The sequence below is a fragment of the Vitis vinifera genome, chromosome 12 (genome assembly GCF_030704535.1).
Source record: "Vitis vinifera cultivar Pinot Noir 40024 chromosome 12, ASM3070453v1".
Lineage (NCBI taxonomy): Eukaryota > Viridiplantae > Streptophyta > Magnoliopsida > Vitales > Vitaceae > Vitis > Vitis vinifera.
This window is the reverse complement of record NC_081816.1, coordinates 12416298-12437526: the sequence shown is the minus strand read 5'-3', so window position 1 is coordinate 12437526 and position 21229 is coordinate 12416298. Positions and strand designations below refer to the sequence as shown.

Sequence of the window (21229 nt, the reverse complement as noted above, 5' to 3'; positions counted from 1 at the left end):
ATTTAGTTTTAAATTATTTCTCATTTATATTTAGATATATACATATAAAAAAGATTATTTTTTAATATTTAATATTTAATATTTAAATTTTATTTTAGTAATGATTTATTTAGAATATTTTCGGGTTTTTATTAGAATTAATTGCTACATTTTTATTCTTCCTTCTTCAAAAATAAAACTATTTTTTTGTTTTAAAGATAAAGCTCTTCCAATATTAATGCACTATTTCAAGTTAATAAAATCATTTCCTTTTATTTTAGTTTACTTTTATTTATTTATTTATTATAAATTATAATATTATCAATAATAAGATTTATCTATAAAATAATGTCAGAAAATAGATATATTATTCATTCTAAATATATCAATCCATTCCTCTTTCTTTAACATATTTTCATTTTCATATAGTCGGTCAGCGCATATCGTTTACTTTAATTTTTTATTAATATTTTTTTATGTCCTTAAAGAAAAAATAAAATATTAAATAAAATATAAAACAAAAAACTTGGTGGTGATGTAAAGGAGCGTACAGTTGACGATTGAATGGTCCGAGAGAGAGTTGGTCAGCTACTTTAATTCAAGATTGGTTGGCCCGAGAGACAGAGAGCTGTCCCTAACTTTCCTCTTCACTTCCTGGAAGGCGCCTTGCCTTCCCAACTTTTTATATTATAAGTTAGGGTTGCACGATCTCCTCAGTTACTCACCATCTTGAAGAGAAATCAACCCTCTAAACTGTCTTTGTAGTTTTGAGATAGAAACCTACAATGGCTTCCACAAGCTTCTTTACAGCCTCTGCTTCTTCTACTCCTTCCATCCCTCAAAGGATTCATGATGTTTTCTTGAGTTTTAGAGGCGTGGACACTCGCTGTAATTTCACTGATCACCTCTCCAAAGCTTTGGTTGACAGAGGCATTCGCACCTTCAGAGACGATAAACTCAGGAGAGGAGAAGCGATTGCTCCAGAACTCTCGAAAGCCATTGAAGAATCAAGGTCTTCCGTAATTGTTTTCTCTGAAAACTATGCTCGTTCGAGATGGTGTTTGGATGAGTTGGTAAAGATCATGGAGTGCCAGAAAGATCTGGGACATGCTGTTTTCCCAATTTTCTATCATGTGGATCCATCCCATGTACGAAAGCAAGAAGGAAGTTTTGGAGCGGCCTTTGCCGGTTATGAAGCAAACTGGAAGGACAAGGTAGGAAGTTGGAGGACGGCCTTGACGGAAGCAGCCAATCTTGCTGGATGGCATCTACAAGATGGGTAACTTTAATTTCCTTTCAACTATTTGTAAGTATAGGAATGAGTAGTTTTGCATTTATAGTCATAAAGTTGATTGAAATATTTATAAACACACGGGACAGAATTTTTTTATTTGGAGTTCTGCTAGTTAAGTTGTGGAAACTATAAGTTTGATAACCAAAGGGAATTACTGAAAACCTAGATTAAGAGATGGTATTTCTATTGAAAATACTTTTAATGGAAGTGTTTTATAAGTGTTTTTGATCAAATCAGTTGTGTTCTCCATGAATTGATTTTTTTTTTAAACTTTTCAAAAGTGATTTCTAAATTTTATTAACTTTGAGTCAGTTTTGCAGTGATCCTAAGAAGCCTTTTTAATTTAAAAGGTGTTTTTGAAAAAAAAAAAAAAAATAGGTGTTTTGTAAAATTTATGAAACACTTTTAAAAATATAAAAGGTCGGTTGAGTGTTTTTTGGAAAAAGATTTGATACGTAATTCTTCTTAAAACACTTAGGGGTGTTTGGTATATAAGAATAGAGAATGAAAATGAATATTTTGTTTCCATTCCTATTTTTCAGTGAATGGAAATGAATTTGGTGATTATATTTCTAGGGTTTGGATGCACTTAGGAATTCAAGGTTGGAATGTTATTTGTTATCATTCTAATATTTGGTAATAATAGGAATGAAAATGAAAAATAAATAAATTGACAATAATACCTTTACTAGTTTAAAATAATTTTTTTTTTATTTTCATTTAAAAATAAATAATTTTTGAGATTTTTTTTTCCTAAATAATAAGACTAAAAAAAAAGTCTTATTAGGGGATGAAGAGGCATGAGCCTTGATGAAGGATGTTCAAGGGTAAATAGTAATTTTAAACTATTTTATATTTTTTTATAGGATGAATGAATCAAAATACCACCTACTTGCAATGAATTAAAATCCTACTTTTAATTTCTATTGGAATCATTTTTTTTTTCATTCTTACCTTGGTAAAATTTATCCAAACATGGGAATGAGAGGGAAGGAATGAGATTTCTATTCCCACTCCTCATTCCCACATACCAAACACCTCCTTAAAGAAAGGACTTTCATTAAAGAGATTTGAGTAGAAATACTCTCAAACGCCTTTAAAAACATTTATTTGATTAAAAGTCCCTTTTAGAAAATGGGGTTTTCAAACTTAAAAACTTCTTATATTTAGATGTTGAGTACTACATCTAGAATGAAGCTTCAAGCATTAATTATAAGATATAAAACAAAAGTCAAAGAATAAAATATTTGCTCCTGTAAAATTTTCAATTGTCATGGGATGTTAAAGAGTTTTTTGAAATGTACATGAATGATAAAGTAATATCTTGATTCATAATCATTATCCTTATTGTGGCACAAAATTTCCATTTGAAGTTATGCCACAAGCATCACCAATAACAAAATTCATATTTTATTTTTCATTCTCATACATACTCGATACAATGAAAAATGTCATAAAATGTAAATGAACTACTGTTTTTTTATATATTATGTTTTACTACAATTTATTTGTTGTAAAGATGGTAAACTTAATGTGTTTTATTTACCATTGTCACTCATTGCTCAACATATTGTATTTTTATAATTGGCAGGTATGAGACCGACTATATTAAGGAAATAACTAATAACATATTCCATCGATTGAATTGTAAGAGGTTTGATGTTGGTGCCAATTTAGTTGGTATAGATTCCCGCGTAAAAGAGGTGAGTTTGCTGTTGCATATGGAATCAAGTGATGTTTGTATTGTTGGGATATATGGAGTTGGTGGGATAGGTAAGACAACCATCGCAAAATTTATATATAATAAACTTTCTTGCGAATTTGAATATATGAGCTTTCTTGAAAATATTAGAGGGATTTCCAATACCAAAGGTTTAACTCACTTACAAAATCAACTTCTTGGTGATATCCGAGAGGAAGAGCGAAGTCAAAATATAAACATTGTTGACCAGGGAGCAAGTATGATAGAGACCATTCTCTCATCTAAAAGTGTTTTTATTGTTCTTGATGATGTTGACAATCGAAATCAATTAAAAGCTTTACTTAGGCATCGTGGATGGCTTGGAAAAGGAAGTAGAGTCATCATAACAACTAGAAATAAGCATTTGTTAATTGAACAAGAAGTGGATGACTTGTATGAGGTTAAGGGATTGAATACTGAAGAAGCTTGTGAACTTTTCAGTTTGCATGCCTTTAAACAAAATCTTCCCAAATCAGATTTTATAAACCTCTCATATCGTATGGTGTACTATTGTCAAGGCCTTCCATTAGCTTTGGAAGTTCTAGGTTCTCTCTTATTCAACATGACAATACCTCAATGGGAAAGTCAATTGCATAAATTGGCTAAAGAACCTATGGCTGAAATTCACAATGTGCTTAAAAGTAGCTATGATGGATTAGATCGTACAGAAAAAGATATTCTCCTTGATGTTGCATGTTTTCTTAAAGGTGAAAAAAGAGATTCTGTGTTAAGAATATTAGACGCTTGTGCAGGAATTGGAATACAAAATTTGAAAGACAAGTGTCTTATAACTCTCCCATACAACCATAAGATAGATATGCATGATTTGATACAACAGATGTGTTGGGAAATTGTTCGTGAAAATTTTCCTAAAGAGCCGAACAAATGGAGCAGATTATGGGATTCCCATGATATTGAACGTGCACTTACAACATCTGAGGTAAGAGCCAAATGCATAAATTCACTTAAGCTCTAGTTAAAGATATAAATTTCAATAATAGTATCCTTCTTGTATAAGAACTTACATATCCATATAAGTTGAGTTAGATTGTATTTATGTTTGCTTTATCCTTATTATTTTTCAGGGAATAAAAGGAGTTGAAACAATAGACTTGGACTTGTCTAAGTTAAAAAGAGTACACTTCAATTCAAATGTTTTCTCAAAGATGACTAGCCTTCGATTGCTCAGAGTTCATTCATATGTCAATATATTTCTTGGTTGTTATGATGAGATGAAGGAGGAGGAGGAGGTAGATCCTTATTATGAAAAAATAATTGATTCTGCAAAGAAAACTGCTTCGAAAGTGCAACTTGACCTAGATTTTGAAATTCCCTCTAATGAGTTAAGGTATCTTTGTTGGGATGGGTATCCTTTAGATTCTTTACCATCAAATTTTGATGGAGAGAACCTTGTTGAACTTCACTTGAAGTGTAGCAACATAAAACAACTATGGCAAGGGAATAAGGTATTATTATCATTTAATAATGACTTCTTTTGCTTTATATTGATATAAAAATTTCTAATAGTTATTTCTTTTATTGACACTATTTTCTTTTGTTATAGTATCTTGAAAGTTTAAAGGTCATTGATCTAAGTTACTCAACGAAGCTCGTTCAAATGCCAGAATTCTCAAGCCTGTCAAATTTGGAGAGACTAATTCTTAAAGGTTGTGTAAGCTTGATCGATATTCACCCATCTCTTGGAGTTCTCAAGAAGCTTACTACCTTAAATTTGAGGTTGTGTCATAAGCTTAAGGGTTTGCCAAGTAGCATTAGCAACTTGGAATCTCTTGAATTGCTTGATCTCTCTAAGTGTTCAAGATTTGGCAAGTTCTCAGAAATTCAAGGAAATATGAGATGTCCGTGGGAACCATATTTGAAGGAGATTGCTATTAAAGAACATCCAACAAGCATTGAAAACTCAAGATCTTTTTGGGATCTTGATCCTTGTGGACACTCAAACTTGGAGAAATTTCCGGGGATCCAAGGAAATATGAGAAGTTTACGGCTTCTATATTTGAGCAAGACTGCTATTAAAGAACTTCCAGGTAGCATTGACTTAGAATCTGTTGAGAGTCTTGATCTCTCTTATTGTTCTAAGTTTAAGAAATTTCCAGAGAATGGAGCAAACATGAAAAGTTTACGGGAGCTTGATTTAACCCATACTGCTATTAAAGAACTCCCAATAGGTATTTCCAACTGGGAATCTCTTCGAACTCTTGATCTTTCTAAATGCTCAAAGTTTGAGAAATTTCCGGCCATCCAAGGAAATATGAGAAATTTAAAGGAGCTTCTTTTAAACAATACTGCTATCAAGTGTTTTCCTGATAGCATTGGATACTTGAAATCTTTAGAGATTCTTAATGTCTCTGATTGCTCAAAGTTTGAAAATTTTCCGGAGAAGGGAGGGAACATGAAAAATTTGAAGCAGCTTCTTTTAAAAAATACTCCAATTAAGGATCTGCCAGATGGCATAGGAGAATTGGAATCTCTTGAGATTCTTGATCTCTCTGATTGCTCAAAGTTTGAGAAATTTCCGGAGAAGGGAGGGAACATGAAAAGTTTAGGCATGCTTTATTTAACAAATACTGCTATTAAGGATTTGCCGAATAGCATTGGATCCTTGGAATCTCTTGTGGAGCTTGATCTCTCAAATTGCTCAAAGTTTGAGAAATTTCCAGAGAAGGGAGGGAACATGAAAAGTTTAGTGGTACTTCGTTTAATGAATACTGCTATAAAGGATCTGCCGGATAGCATTGGATCCTTGGAATCTCTTGTGGAGCTTGATCTCTCAAATTGCTCAAAGTTTGAGAAATTTCCGGAGAAGGGAGGGAACATGAAAAGTTTAGTGGTGCTTCGTTTAATGAATACTGCTATTAAGGATCTGCCGGATAGCATTGGATCCTTGGAATCTCTTGTGGAGCTTGATCTCTCTAATTGCTCAAAGTTTGAGAAATTTCCGGAGAAGGGGGGAAACATGAAAAGTTTAGGCATGCTTTATTTAACAAATACTGCTATTAAGGATCTGCCGGATAGCATTGGATCCTTGGAATCTCTTGTTGAGCTTGATCTCTCAAATTGCTCAAAGTTTGAGAAATTTCCGGAGAAAGGAGGGAACATGAAAAGTCTAGTGGTGCTGCGTTTAATGAATACTGCTATTAAGGATCTGCCGGATAGCATTGGATCCTTGGAATCTCTTGTGGAGCTTGATCTCTCAAATTGCTCAAAGTTTGAGAAATTTCCGGAGAAGGGAGGGAACATGAAAAGATTAGGCGTGCTTTATTTAACAAATACTGCTATTAAGGATCTGCCGGATAGCATTGGATCCTTGGATCTTGTGGATCTTGATCTCTCAAATTGCTCACAGTTTGAGAAATTTCCGGAGTTGAAGAGAAGCATGTTAGAACTGCGCACACTTAATCTAAGACGGACTGCCATTAAAGAGTTGCCCTCCTCAATAGATAATGTCAGTGGGCTTTGGGACTTAGATATATCGGAATGCAAAAACTTGAGGAGTCTTCCCGACGATATTTCTAGGTTGGAATTTCTTGAAAGTCTAATCCTCGGTGGCTGCTCAAACCTGTGGGAAGGATTAATAAGTAATCAGCTTCGCAATCTGGGAAAGCTTAATACCAGTCAATGGAAAATGGCTGAAAAGACTTTGGAGCTTCCTTCAAGTCTAGAACGAATAGACGCACACCATTGCACAAGCAAGGAAGATTTATCAAGTCTCCTCTGGCTTTGTCACCTCAACTGGTTGAAATCTGCAACAGAGGTATGATTTTTATTAAATTATTCCACTTAAACTTTTTTTTATGTAGAGTCAACATTTACATAATAATTTGTGCAGGAGTTGAAATGCTGGAAACTCAGTGCTGTTATTCCAGAAAGTAGTGGAATTCCGGAGTGGATAAGGTATGATAATTTGGGAAGTGAACTAACAACAGAGCTTCCAACGAATTGGTATGAAGATCCTGACTTGCTAGGATTTGTTGTATCATGTGTTTATCAGCCTATTCCTACATCTCATGATCCTAGAATATCTTATCACTTTAGTTCTGCTTTCAGTTGTGAATTGAATTTACATGGTAATGGATTTGGATTCAAGGATGAACGCCGGTTTGGATGCCGGTGTGAGTGCCAGGGTAATTTTAATGATATGATAGATCAAGTATGGGTCTGGTGGTATCCTAAGACTGCTATTCCGAAAGAGCATCTCCATAATTCCACACATATTAATGCTTCATTTAAGAGTAACACTTATTACTGTGACGCTGTAAACGTAAAAAAATGCGGCATCAATCTTATATTTGCGGGAGATCAACAAAATCATATGCCCATGTTGGAGCATCCTCAGAACTCTGGTGACAATGGATCAGCATTACAAGATACCAATGGTAATGTTCATGGGGCTAATCAAGATGATGAACACTACCATATTCCCATGTTCTTGGATCTTGATGGGAATTTTGGTGGCAATGGATCAGTAGTACTTGAAGACACTGTTGGAAACCGAAAGAGAAGACGTGATGATTCCTTACCCGTTGTAGTGGAGGAGCCACATTATAAAAGATTGGGAGCACCCAACACTGATCTCTCGCATTGAACTCCATCACCAGGTGCATTATCAACCCTTTTTCATAGATTCCAACTTCTCACCTTCTTAAATTGTTTTTAAAGTTAATAAACTATTTTTGTCCGTTTCTTCAAACTCATTTCACTTATTTTCCTCCATTATATAAAAATTAAATGATTTAAAAATACATAAATTTCTATTCAATTTTAATTAAATTTTATTTTCTTTCATATTTTCTATAGGAAAACCAAGTATAAAAAAATCATTTTCCCTAGTGTATTTTTATTTCCTAACTACTCTCTAAGATTCAAACATAGTTTATAGTGATTGATATCATGGCTATGCATGTACTACATTTCATAGAATTTCTTCATTTTCAAAAAATATGAAAAACAACTTAACTAACTTTGAAAATCATCATTAGTTTAAAAACATGTATAGTTTTTTTTTCCATTATTTATTTATTTAATTAGTTACATAAAACCTCTACAAAGTGATTATGAAGCTCTAGGGATTCTTCATTACCTCATTAGACATAACATTAATTAATTAATTAATTTTTTCTACTTGCTTTTAAGATAAAATTTGAATAAGTTATCAAAATTAATTAGAGAAGAACATGTAAACAAATTAGAAGTTAAATTTGAATGTATTATGAGGTAGATATATGTAGAAATTTAGTCGATAGAAGTAAATAGTAAAACTCCCATATATTGATTTTAATAGTTTTAAGAGTCAAATTGTTTATACTTTTTGTATTTAAGAATTAAATTTCTTTAAGTATGCGAAAAACTTATTGTCAATTTCTAGAGATGAAAGTCTTGGATTTATATTATATTTACTTATAATTCTGATATGCTTATGAAGTTCACCTAACAATTGATTATACTAATCTTAAGTGAAATTTGTGATAGTACCGATCAGAACAAAATCGAATGCGCTAGCTATAGGTGGAGTTTATGGTTTTTCCTATCAACTTATTGGTAAGTCATTTTGTTCATTTACCCTTTTAGCACGAGTAGAAAATTGATTAAAGTTCTTCAACTTTTTAACTATTTTCTCTTTACCTTGAACCCTTTTTTGTTCAATTATGTTTGGTTTTTGGAAAACTTGAGGGATAATATAAGGGAAAGAAAATGGAGAAAAAAATTAAAAGGAAATAAAAAGTGAAAAAGAATAAAAACTAGATTTAAAGTCAATAAATTATTTTCATATATTTCTTCAATCTCATTTCAATTATTTTGCTTCATTATATAAAAATTGAATAATTTTAAAATATATATAGTTCTAACTAATTTTAATTATATTTAATTTTTTTCCCATATTTTTCACAATAAAACAAAACATTTATAATTTTCCTTGACATTTTTTATTGTTTGCTTGGTACTTGTTGGGAACCAAACATAAGTTTAAAACCACTAGAGTAACCCCGTTGGTTAAGGCGAACACTGAGAAGTGTGGTCCCAGTAAGACACATGATCCTAGGTATGTATCTTACTATTAATGATACCTTGAATTTACCTAGTGTTAGTTGTTGCGGGGCGATTAGCACTCTGAGGTTTGGGTTCCCATAGAGAGTCCTAAGAGTTAGGTCATGGAAGGTTTTTCGATTATTAAAAAAAAAAAAACATAAGTTTAATGTTTTAGGAGGTGTAAAAAAAAAAAATCGTAGCGCAATCCACAATTAACGAGGATATATATTTGTTATGATGTGCTTGGTATAAGGCACCAAGTATCATTATATTAAATCCTCCATCTATTGCATAAGAGTTAGTTGTTATAAATTCCTTGCTATTGATATAGGCAAACAACTATTTATATATGTTCAAATTAATTCTTAAGTTAATGGTTAACACCCATAAAAATGTTTTTAGTTCCTTCGATGATTATGTTATAATTTGAACATTTTAGGGGTATGATTCTAGCTTCATTAGCATGAAGTGTATCTAAAGATATGTGATTCCCTATCACTATGTTTGGTTCCAAGAAATTATAACGGAAGAAAAACCCTCATGAAAATGATTTTCTCATGAAAAAATCCAAGAAAGTATGAATGAACATGAAAATGATTTTTGGAAATCGAACACAACCATGTGAAATATACTTGCGTTAATAATGTGTTTGTTGTATTATGTTTATGAAATTGAAATGTTGTATTTTATAATTTATCTTTAGGTGGAAACCCTAATGACAATGAAGAGAAGTTAATCTCAAATGCAAGTGAGATTCCAAATGTTGCTAAGGTGGTTTACTCTTGCATATGATCAGTCTCGCTAACAATCATGACCATCAAGAAAGATGCTACAAATTTTGTATTGAAAGTGTGAATTAGGAATGTTAAAAAATGAAAACTTGAATTGATATATGTTTTTGCCTATAAGATGTGTGGTTATAGGCAATTCTTGTGGGTATGTACTTGACCTTGATGTTGCATATGAAGCATATCACCCTCTCTATATTTTCAAGCTAATGGTTGGAGCTTCTAAAGATAGTGGAAGACAAGTGTCACATATTCAAGTATTTTTCAATCCTGAAGCTCTCATGTGGCACTTAGACAATTCAAGTCTCTTGAAGTTGCTAAGTTTTTCCCTATTGTGACAGAGGTCTCTATCACATTTCACACATAATAACCATTGCATTTTAACTCAAGTGTTTATTTTGAAATAATTTTGCATTAAACTCTTTTTCAAAAGTATTAAATTAATACCATTCTCTAATCTTACTTGGCTTGGTTTGTCAACTTCAGTGGTTTATTACTCTCTAGGGTCAACTTTCAACTTAATCCAATGTAATTGTTATTGATCCATGGCCAATTAACAAATTCTCTAATCTTATGATTGGTTTTTGAAAAATTTGAAGAAAATAAAATAAAGAGAAAAAGTAGAAGGAAAAGAAATGTGAAAAAACATAAAAAAATTATATTTAAAATTAATAAATAATTTTTATTTCTTATTTCAAACCCATTTTACACACATAATTATAATAATATTTAATTTTTTCCCTATTTTCCATGAGATACTAAATATAAAAAAATTTATTTTTCTTAATATTTTTTTAATGCTTTTTGGGAACTAAACATAACCTAATACTTGCCTTTGTGATTCAAGATACCAATAATACTTCTTAATAAACTCATATCCATTAATGTGGCTGGTATACATGTGTGGAATATTCATGGTTCATTATTATCACTACCCTACAATTGTGGATTTTAATTGAATTTTAAGAATTAATGATATGCTCTTTCTTCAAACAAATGTTCTCAGTGAATTTAAAATGGTTGAATTATTTCAATTGGTCAAACCTCAATATTCCAAATATTTCTACTTTGATTAATAAAGGGCTTTGTGAGTTGACTTTAAATCTTTACTTCTAAATATCATCTATTAAGGTATTTCAGATGCTTCTTTGTTTCTAGCAGTCTTGTAATTGATTATGAGATGATTGTGGACCAATTGATATGCAAAGTATCTCCTTTATAGAAGTTTTTTCACTTGCTTTAAAGCTAGGATTTTATAAACTAGTTTTTGTCTTTTCTTAGCTTTAATTTTCTTACTCTAAAACACCCAAATTATATCTTGTTTTGCACTTTCAAGGAATAAAGTCATTTAGTTTTGTATGTGCCATTTTCTTTAATAGAGAAACTATAAAGGGATGGATCCTAGTATGTAGTTGAAGCAAAGAAGGATTTTCTTCTAAAATTAATATAAAAAATATATTCTGATAATGTAATTTTAAACATCTTTTAGATAAAATAATTTAATATAACTTAATAGCTTAATTTGCTGTTAAGTAGATTAACTATGTTTGGTAAAATAACTTAATATTATAATATAAATTTAGTATTAAGTCAAAATAGTTAACTTAAGGGTGTTTGGTAAATCAACTTAATGACTTAATATGATTTAATAATTTAATTTAAGTTATTAAAGAAATTAAACATGTTTGATAAAATAACTTAAATAAGTAATAAGTCAAAAGAGTTAATTTCATTGAAACCCCTCGAGGTTTGGTATAAATATATTTGACTACCGTTGATTTCAAAGTTCATCAATTAACACCCTTATAAATTTATTTCGTTTAAAAAATTTATTTTTTTAAGAAATTTCAAGTAAAAATATTTTAGATAAGAATGTTTAACAATTCACTAAAAACTAAATTTTATTCTTTAAAAACTAAAAATTATATATATAATACATTTATAAAAGTGCTAATTGATGAAATTTGAAACCTACGATAGCTTAATGTATTTACACTAAACCTAAAGGGTCTCAATAAAATTAACTCTAAGTCAAAATAGTTAAAGGATAAATATGTCAATTTGACAATTTAAAATAAATCTTAAATTAACTTTACTAAATAATCTTAATACTTATAAGTAATAAGTAATAAGTTTTACCAAACACCCACTTAAATTTAAAGGAATTATTTAATGAAAAGATAAATATTAAAATATAAAACATTTCTAATCTCCATCCCACTCTTTGATGGGCTAAACTCGGAAATGGAAAGTCATACCTTGGCACATGCTTTAATTTACATTTATCAAATTGGTTTTGACATACATTTTTCATAATAAATGCAAAACAATAGCCTGAGTTACAAACATGATTTCCATGGTTTTTTAGGTCTCTAATCACATAAATTATTGATTCCCAAATTATAGATGCTCTAAATTTAGTGCATAAGGCATTCAGACTCTCAGTTCCATCAACATCCATTTTCATTTTCTCACCTGCCAAAGCCTTATTATACAAATTTCCACTCAACCTTCAGATCCAACCCATGCTCCATTGTCAACCCTATGCTCATCTTTACACCATTCTCAACTCAAGCCACACTGTTACCAAAGGGCAAGTTGCTAATACCAAATATTTAAGATAAGTATACATACAATACAAATCAGTCCATTACACTAAAAGAAAAGGAAAAAGAAAAAACTTGAGTCACAGAAAGGAATAATCTATTGGGTCAGTGGTTTGTATCCAAAGTGATACCAAACTGCACTGACAAGGAGCCTTTGTAAGAATCTGATAGAGCTTCTGCTGTTTCTGAAAGGTTGCTCTTCATCTCTGAAATTTTTGATGCCATGTGCTCTTCGTAGTTCAAAAACTGAATCAACCAAAGCATAGTGTTCCCAAGCACATATCTGAATTTCTTCCTCATTTTGCTTGATTGTTTCCTGGAACTTCAATTTGGACGTCTTCATGACAACAACAAAGTCTAGTCAGAATCCCTTGAATTTTTCAATATTATTCACATTAATCAAGAACAATTATAGAGCCAACTAGGAATTTTTAGCTCTGAAAAGGGAAACCAACTAACTCTTTAAGAGAAGAAAAACAAAATTATACCTCCTGAACATCTGCCACTTCTCTTTCCACAATATCTACATTATGGGTTTCTATCTCAACATCCTCCGCCAACTTCTTAGCTTCCGTTGCACATCTGGAGGTGTAGTTTTGCGTTTCCTTCTTCAAAAAATTTAATTGAGCTTCCACCTGACAAGTTGATCGTTCATCCATTGTTAACCTCATACAACAATAGCCTAAATAGTAGTCATTCTGATTCCTTGTCAAATATCAACCAGAAGTTAAATATCCATGAACGGAAAACAATTAGATTAAACAATGTGTAACCCAATAATTTATGTTGCAAAATCAAGTTAAACATCAGATCCATCAGAAACAAAGAGCAATTCCGTGATGCATGATACTATTCAATAGCTTATTAATAAAATCACATTATTAGGAAGACACTACTCAATAGCTCTTGACACTAATAATGAAGTTCTTTAATAATGGAATAACCTTATATGGCATAATTATGCAAGCATTGTTTAAGCTAATGTCAAATATAGTCAAAGCCTTGACAATATTCCAATCAACAAGTTGGAAAATTAATTGCTAAAAAATATTCTTGGCTAAAGAATCAAATACAGTCAATCCTTTGTATGGACTAATTATCATCCAAAAATATTTTTTCTAAGTATTTTATAGGCCATCAAAGCTGCTTTGAAAATCTGGGGCCTGAAAACCTATGTGCAACAACAATTGATGTCTCCAGCAGTTTTTTTTCTTTTTTCTTTTTATCCAAAACAAACCATTCATTTATATGAATTTCATTACAAGCCAAGGAAGAGAAACCCTTCTAAAACATAAAGGATGGTTAAAAAATAAGGAAAAACCTAACAAGAGTAGCAAGATAGTTATACTAATCAAGGATGATACAAGAACTTGTACAAAATATAGCAACAATGTATGCATGGCTCCACATTTAGCCAATCAATTTGTAACCTGATTCTCTAAATGAGGGGACCAATAGAAGGAACAACCCGAGCTACTAGCTAGATCCAGGGTTTTAGGAAGCCACATGTCATACATATATCCCTAGACATGTGATAGGGGAATGCCTTTTAAAGTATATTAAAAAAGGAAAAGAAGGCACAAATAAACTTTAATTGGGATTAATATTAGTTGGAATGAAATTAAGATTACTATTTATAGGAGTCAAATTAGGAATAGTTAAATAATGTTGAGGAGAATTAGAGTCATAATAAGTTATATTAGAATCCTAGTAAGCTTTGGATTTCTTAAAGAAGTCTATAAATAAAGCTAATTGATATAAACCAAAGTGATGCACTGAAAATTAAAAACATCACATTTTCTTGTACACTTTGCAATTTTCAATGGTAAGACTCCTAATTTTCTTATAGCGGAGACTCTTAGAAGGCCTTAGTGAGACTATAAGGTTTTTATTTTTTCTTCTTCGCATCTTCTTTCATAATGCTTTTTATTTTATTTTTCTTTACCATAAACTTTATCCCTTGTTCCTCTCCTTAAATCCTAAACAATAGAAACCCAACCCACTTATTTGGTTGTAGGCACCCATCCTAAGGTTGTTGTCCTCCATCAATATGTCCAACAATTTAATCATTCCTTTAATCCAATTTGAAAATGTGGCCTATTCTCAACAAAATTATACTAAAGCATATTTAGATCACTTTTCCAAAGGAATCAAATTAATCAATCCTCTATGTGAACTAACTATCACCAAAAATAACTTTTTTGAGTGCTTTATAGGCCTTCAAAGCTACTTTGAAAATATGGGGTTTGAAAAACTACATGCAATAACAATTGACATCTCCAACAACATTTTATTTATTTATTTATCTATTTTTTGTCAAAGAAAAAACTATTCATTGATATTACAAGCCAATGATGAGAAATCCTTCCAAAAATATAAAGTATGATAAAAAATAAATTAGGAAAAAACTAACAAGAATAGCAAGATAGATATGGTAATCAAGGATGAAACAAAAACTTGTACAAAACATAGCCACAATGTACATGCTCTGATCATTATACAACAATTGTATTTTTAGCAATAAAATGAAGGATATTCTTAGTGACAATTGGATGTGTTGGAATTTATATATAGGTGAATGGAAATAAGGACACTCCTTTTCTCTTGGAACACATGTTGTTTCTTAATAGATACAACTTGTTTTACAGGACGCGTCTAGTATGAGGGAACTACTTTTTATGCGGGTAATGGTCACTGCCACCAAGCTTTTAAATAGGATGACAATGTAAAGGTTCTCAATGTATTAGATGAAAACTTTGAAGATACAAGTGAATGTCACTTCAAACATCGAAATACTTTACCTAACCTTGTGTACTATGATGAGGCTAACTCTCATCTACTTGATGCATATGTTTTCTTTGCTGACATTCCAATCTCTACTCAATCAATGGAACTTGGTGGTGAAGAGGTAACTATTTTTAGTTTTATTTTTTTGCATTGACATTAACAAAAATGAATATCTAGCCTTAGGTGAAGGGTGATAATCGGCTTGTCGATGAGGGTGATAATACTTCTCTTAAGGACTAGTTTGAAAATGTTATTGGTACTAAAGGGTCAACATCCTTTGATTCAACTATTTGGAAAGAAGATTACTTTGTTATTCCACTACCTTTGCCTCATTCTCATTTGGGTGATGAAGATATTACTAACATCTCTAGTGTTGTTGTGACTGAATCTCAAGGTTAAGAGGCCATAATTGAAAATATAACATATGATAAATTGATTTTTTTAGCCTTTGAGGTTTCAAAATCTACCAATCAACAAGTCTCTAATCCAACATCAACAAATGATGTCATCAACACTTCAACAAGAGAGCTGTAGAATATTCAACTAGGTTTACTTTTCAACGACAAAAATTATTAGAAGTGGTCTCAGTTTGTTCAAACCTTCTTGAAAGGGAAGGGCAAATTGAGGCATCTTCTTGGGATATGACCAAAACCAAAGAAGTTTGTTGCATGGGATGAAGAAGGCTCCATGGTGATGTCCTAGTTATGGAATTCGATGATGCCAAAAGTCAAGTGATACTTGAATGTTTTTGACAATAGCAAAGGAAATTTGGGAATCCTATAGGCAGACCTATTCCAAAGTTTGAGATGCTACACAAATCTATAAGATTAAGACAAAGATCTCATCTACCAAACAAGGTAATCGCTCAATCACTGAATATGCTCAAATTTTACAAAACTTATAGCAAGAGTTGGACCATTATCAGTGTATTGAGATGAAATACAACAATGATGCAACCTTTCTTAAACATTTTATGGAAAAAGACGGGATCTACACCTTTCTTGCTGGATTGAATATTGAGTTTGATCCTATTCAAGTGCTAGTGTTAGGAAAGGAAGAAGTTCTTTCACTCAATGAAACAATTGTCATAATTTGTGGAGAAGGACAAAGAGGAGTTATGATGGAGCCTTAATCGACAGATAATTCAACCTTGGTTACAAAAGATGCAAATCCCAAAGCTATAAAATAAGATCAGTAGTAGTCAAATGTCTATTCCAATGGAGTGAGGAAATAATAGGCTATTAAAAAAATGATCAAGAGCAAGTAACAAAGACTTTCTATGGTGTACCCATCGTAAGAAGCCATAACACACCAAGGAGAGGTGCTAGCAACTCCATGGTAAGCCCTCAATTACTCAAAATACTTCTTGAATAGCATAGAGTAATTAAGGAGGTGAAGGAGAATTCTCTCAAGAGCAACCCGAGTTCAATAAAGAAGAGATTGAGAAGCTAAGATATTTTCTGGGGACATTAAAGAAACCTATAGGTGGTACTTGTTCCTTGATTTTTTCAAGTAATCCTCAGCCTTATGCACTTAATGTGTCAATCTCAAAAGTAGCATGGGTAGTGGATTCCAGGGCTACAAATCATATGACCTTATTATCTTCTCATGGGTTTGTCTCTTATAGTCCTTGTCCTAGTAATAAGAAAATTGCTATTGCTGATGGAACATTGGTTACAGTTGCTGGTCGAGGGGACATAGTTATAAATCAGAACCTTGTTTTAAAAAATGTTCTACATGTGCCGAAATTATCTACCAATCTAGTTTCAATTCACAAGCTTACAAAGTATTTGAACTGTATGGTGAATTTTTCTTCTGCACTATGTAAATTTCAGGACTAAAGCATGGGGACGATGATTAAACTTGCTAAGAAGAAGAATGGGTTCTATTTTGTTGAGGAACCTAATGGGCAAAATAACACTAAGGGTCCTATTCCATTGTCTCTGCTTTTTGAGTCTTCTCTTTCAAATAAAAATAGAATATGGTTATATCACTTTCGTCTTAGTCATCATTCTTTTAGTATTCTTAAAGTAATGTTTCTTAGTTTGTTTAAAGGATTTGATTTGGTTCAATTTCATTGTGATGTTTTTGAACTTGAAAAACATAAATGTGCTTCTTTACTAATAAGTAATACAAGAGCTTCAATGTCTTTTACTCTTATACATAGTGATGTTTGGGGACCTTCAACAGTTCTATCCCTAGGACCCGTTGGTTTGTCTCATTTATTGATGATTGTACACGAGTGTCATAGGTTTTTCTCCTAAAGTAAAAATCAGATGTCAGTTTCACCCTTTCAAAATCTTTTCCATATGAAGAAAAATCAACTTAAGTTTGAGATAAAGAGTTTTGTCTGACAATGTTAGGGATTATTTTAATCAAGTGTTGTCACCATTCTCCAAAGAAAAAGAAATCATTCATGAGTCTTCATGCACTAATACACCACAACAAAATGGTGTGGCGGAACGGAAAAATGGTCATCTTCTAGCTATTAGCTGACATTTTCTTTTCCAAAATAATGTTCCAAAAAATTATTAGGGAGAAGTTGTCTTAACCACTACACATTTGACTAATGGACTACCTACTCAGAGTGCTTGATTATGACAGCCCCATGCAAGTATTTTCAAAAATTTTTACGTACTTCAAAATGACATATCACTTAGTTCTTAAGGTCTTTGGGTGTGTATCCTTTATTCATATTCATTCAAATAACCGTGGGAAACTTGATCCAAGGGCTTTTAAGTGTTTTTATAGGATATTCTTCTACACAGAAAGGGTACAAGTGTTATCATCCTCCAACAAAATAGCTTTTTTTCTATGTAGATGTAACATTCATTGAAACTAAAAATTACTTTCCTAATCCTTATCTTCAGGAGAGGACATCATTCATAGAAGATAAGTATAGAGATTTGTCTTTGTTTGATCTTTCATCCCTCCCATCCTCACAAAATCAAAATCCTTCGTCTTCTCCGTCGCCATCTGTTTCTGTTCCTTTATGAAATGAGTTAGATCCAAGTACTCCTAGTCCAACAACAAAGGACAAACTGATTCAAAGTGTTACTCGCCCATTGCAAATATATTCAAGCAAAAAGGAACCCCTTGCTTAACCAATGCAAGTTCATAATTTAGAACCAATCTCCGGTGTTGATAATATTGAAGTAACTCCTAATTCAGAAGATTAAGAAAGTAATGTGCCAATTGTTAATGATTATGATCTTCCTATAGCAATTAGAAAGGGTGTTAGGAAGTGTACTCAATAGCTTGCATATCCATTGTCTCACTTTGTGTCCTATCAGAAGTTGTCTAGTGGTTATAAAAGTTTTTATTTTTTTATTTTTTTTATCTATCTCAATACTATTACTATCCCAAAACCTATCTCTGAACCATTAAGAATTAAAGAGTGGAAAGAAACTGTGAAGGTAGAGATGGATGCACTTGAGAAAAACAAAACATGGGACTTGGTGGAACTACCTCCAAGAAAGAAGTCAGTGGGATGTAAATGGGTCTTCACTGTGAAACATAAAGCAAATGGATCACTTCAATATTATAAGGTAAGATTAATCGCTAAGGGGTATACTCAAACTTATGGGATGGATTATCTTAAAACATTCCCTCCTGTTGCAAAAATGAATACTGTAAGAATCCTATTATCTTTAGCAGTTAATCATGGATGGAGTTTGCAACAATTTGACTTAAAGAATGTCTTTTTACATGGTGATCTTAATGAAGAAATCTATATGGAGATTCCTCCATGATTTGAGTTAGAGAAGAATAAGGCATGCAGGTTGAAAAAGACACTTTATGGCTTAAAACGGTCTCCCAAAGCTTAGTTTGGTAGATTTGCTAGGGTAATGAAAGCTTTGGGTTACAAACAAAGTTAGGTTGATCACACATTGTTTCTTAAACATTCTGCTTCAGGAGGAGTTACAACTTTATTAGTTTATATGGATGACATAGTGTTAATAGGAGATTACTTGCAAGGAATGAAGGTATTGGAAAGGTGTTTATTGTAAGAATTTGAAATTAAAGAACTTGGTAGGTTACAATACTTCCTTGGCATTGAAGTCGCTCACTCTCAACATGGGATCTTTATATCCTAACAAAATTATGTGCTAGATTTATTAATTGAAACAGGGAAACTAGGGTGTAAACCAATGGAGATACCCATTGAACATAATCACAAGCTTTGTCAGGTCTAAGAAGATGTAAAGGTAGATAGAGACATATTAGAGATTAGTTGGCAAACTAATCTATCTTTCTCATACCGTTGCAAACATAACTTATGTTGTAGGAGTGGTGAGTTAACTCATGCACAACCTAAAAGAAGTACATCATAGAGCAGCACATCGAATTCTACAATACTTAAAAGGTATTCTAGGAAAGGGAGTGTTATTTAAAAGAGGTAATGAATTGACATTAGAAGCATATACAAATACAGATTATGCTGAATCAATTGATGAAAGAAGACTGACTTCAGGCTATTGTACATTCCTTAGAGGTAACTCGAAGGTAACCTTGTAACGTAGAGAAGCAAGAAGCAAAATGTAGTTGCAAGGTCAAGCGCAGAAGTTGAGTTTAGAGCTATGGCATTAGGAGTTTGTGAACTTTTATGGTTGAAAATAATTTTGGAAGATCTAAAGATTGCATGGAAAGGACCTATGAAGCTATATTGTGATAACAAGTCAACAATTGATATTGCACATAACCCTATGCAAAATAATCGAACCAAGCATGTGGAAGTAGCCAAACATTCTATAGAAAAGAAATTGGATAACAGACTAATTTGGACTCCATTTGTGTCACTTGAGGGTCAACTTGCAGATGTGCTAACTAAAGGATTAAGTGGTGCTTCATTTCAATCTATTAGTGGCAAGCTGAGAATGGATAATATCTATTCACCAACTTGAGGGGGAGTGTTGAAGATTATTACAGCTATCAAATATTATTACAATTGTAGAAGATAAACAACTGTAATATATAGTTGTGTGTACAAATGTGTGTATATATATATATAGCTAGGTGTATACTTATGTATATAATCTATAATTTGTAGGGATTTTTCCTTATTCTTTCTTGTTTCCTTTTTCTTTCCTTTTTGTTGTTACATATATATATATATATATATATATATATATATATATTTCATTGGTTGTATACTTCCAAGATATGAAAAGAAATACAATTTTTCTCCACAACTGCAATTTTTTAAAAGGAAGCAATTTGGTTTCAGAATACATAAAGAGGCACTGTCAAGGATAAAGGGCTTTGGAATGGCATACTCTCCAGACCAATTTGAAATGAACTTAATCATTATATAACTAACATATTTTTGTCTTTAATGTTTTTATTATTAAGATGCTATTAGGTGCAGGTTGCTTTCTTGTTGAACTCCAAACAGATGAATGAACTAGGACTAGAGGTCTTCACCCTGATTTAAAATGGTGAGATTTTGCAAATTCAGATGCAAAACTAATCAATTTCCATAACTTTATATCTTGAAAATTGACCAAAAAAGAAAAATAAAACAAAAGGATGCTGAATATATATGAGGTTCACACATACTGGCTCCAATTTGAAGTATGGATGTCGCTGAGTTAACATCTCTAACACAGTGCACCCGAGGCTCCATGTAGCAGCTGCAAACCTATAGCAATTATTCTTTCGTTTCTTCTTATTCACAACCTGCAGTCGCATAGATTATTTTTAAATCAAAGCACTTGTAAGAAACTGTAATGCTTGGAGCATGCTGAGCCACATAATATAATGACAAATGTCCTTGGTAAAAAAACCTTGAAATCTGGTTAACACAAATGCTTCTAACACATTTGGACATGATTTAAACAGGGAATTAAGAGTTTTACTCTGGACCAGTGTAGGATTTATAAATAAACACAGTTGTTAGACTAGAGTGTTTGAGCATGATTTCAAAGTAAAAAGCAATTCAAATCCACAGATTTGGGTGGTTGCAAAACCACAATTCATTCTCAGG

The 21229-nt window shown here is 31.9% G+C and overlaps 2 protein-coding genes across 6 annotated transcripts; one reads left to right on the top strand and one right to left on the bottom strand.

Annotated features, from left to right (window-relative positions):
• Nucleotides 1–580: 580 nt before the first annotated feature.
• On the top strand, nt 581–10110 carry LOC104877865 (disease resistance protein RPV1). Of its 5 annotated transcripts, none has more exons than XR_009467087.1 (7): nt 581–1258; nt 2865–3954; nt 4100–4480; nt 4579–6789; nt 6865–7633; nt 8515–8573; nt 9766–10110. XR_009467087.1 is itself a non-coding variant. In XM_010647084.3 (6 exons), exons 1-5 carry the CDS (start codon nt 765–767, stop codon nt 7618–7620), a joined length of 4932 nt encoding a protein of 1643 aa, XP_010645386.2. In that variant the 5' UTR covers nt 581–764; the 3' UTR covers nt 7621–7633; nt 9766–10110. The 5 variants fall into 5 exon arrangements, 2 of the variants coding, with proteins under 2 accessions (XP_010645386.2, XP_059597111.1); XR_784815.3 differs by having other exon boundaries at nt 8505–8573; XR_002029178.2 differs by having other exon boundaries at nt 8490–8573.
• Nucleotides 10111–12452: 2342 nt separating this feature from the next.
• Nucleotides 12453–20934, bottom strand: LOC109121908 (uncharacterized). Its single transcript, XM_019217603.2, has 3 exons — nt 20803–20934; nt 12945–13091; nt 12453–12793 (listed from the first exon to the last, which is right to left on the bottom strand). The coding sequence occupies exons 1-3, from the start codon at nt 20932–20934 to the stop codon at nt 12554–12556; spliced, it is 519 nt and encodes a 172-aa protein (XP_019073148.2). The 3' UTR covers nt 12453–12553.
• Between the last annotated feature and the right edge of the window lie 295 nt (nt 20935–21229).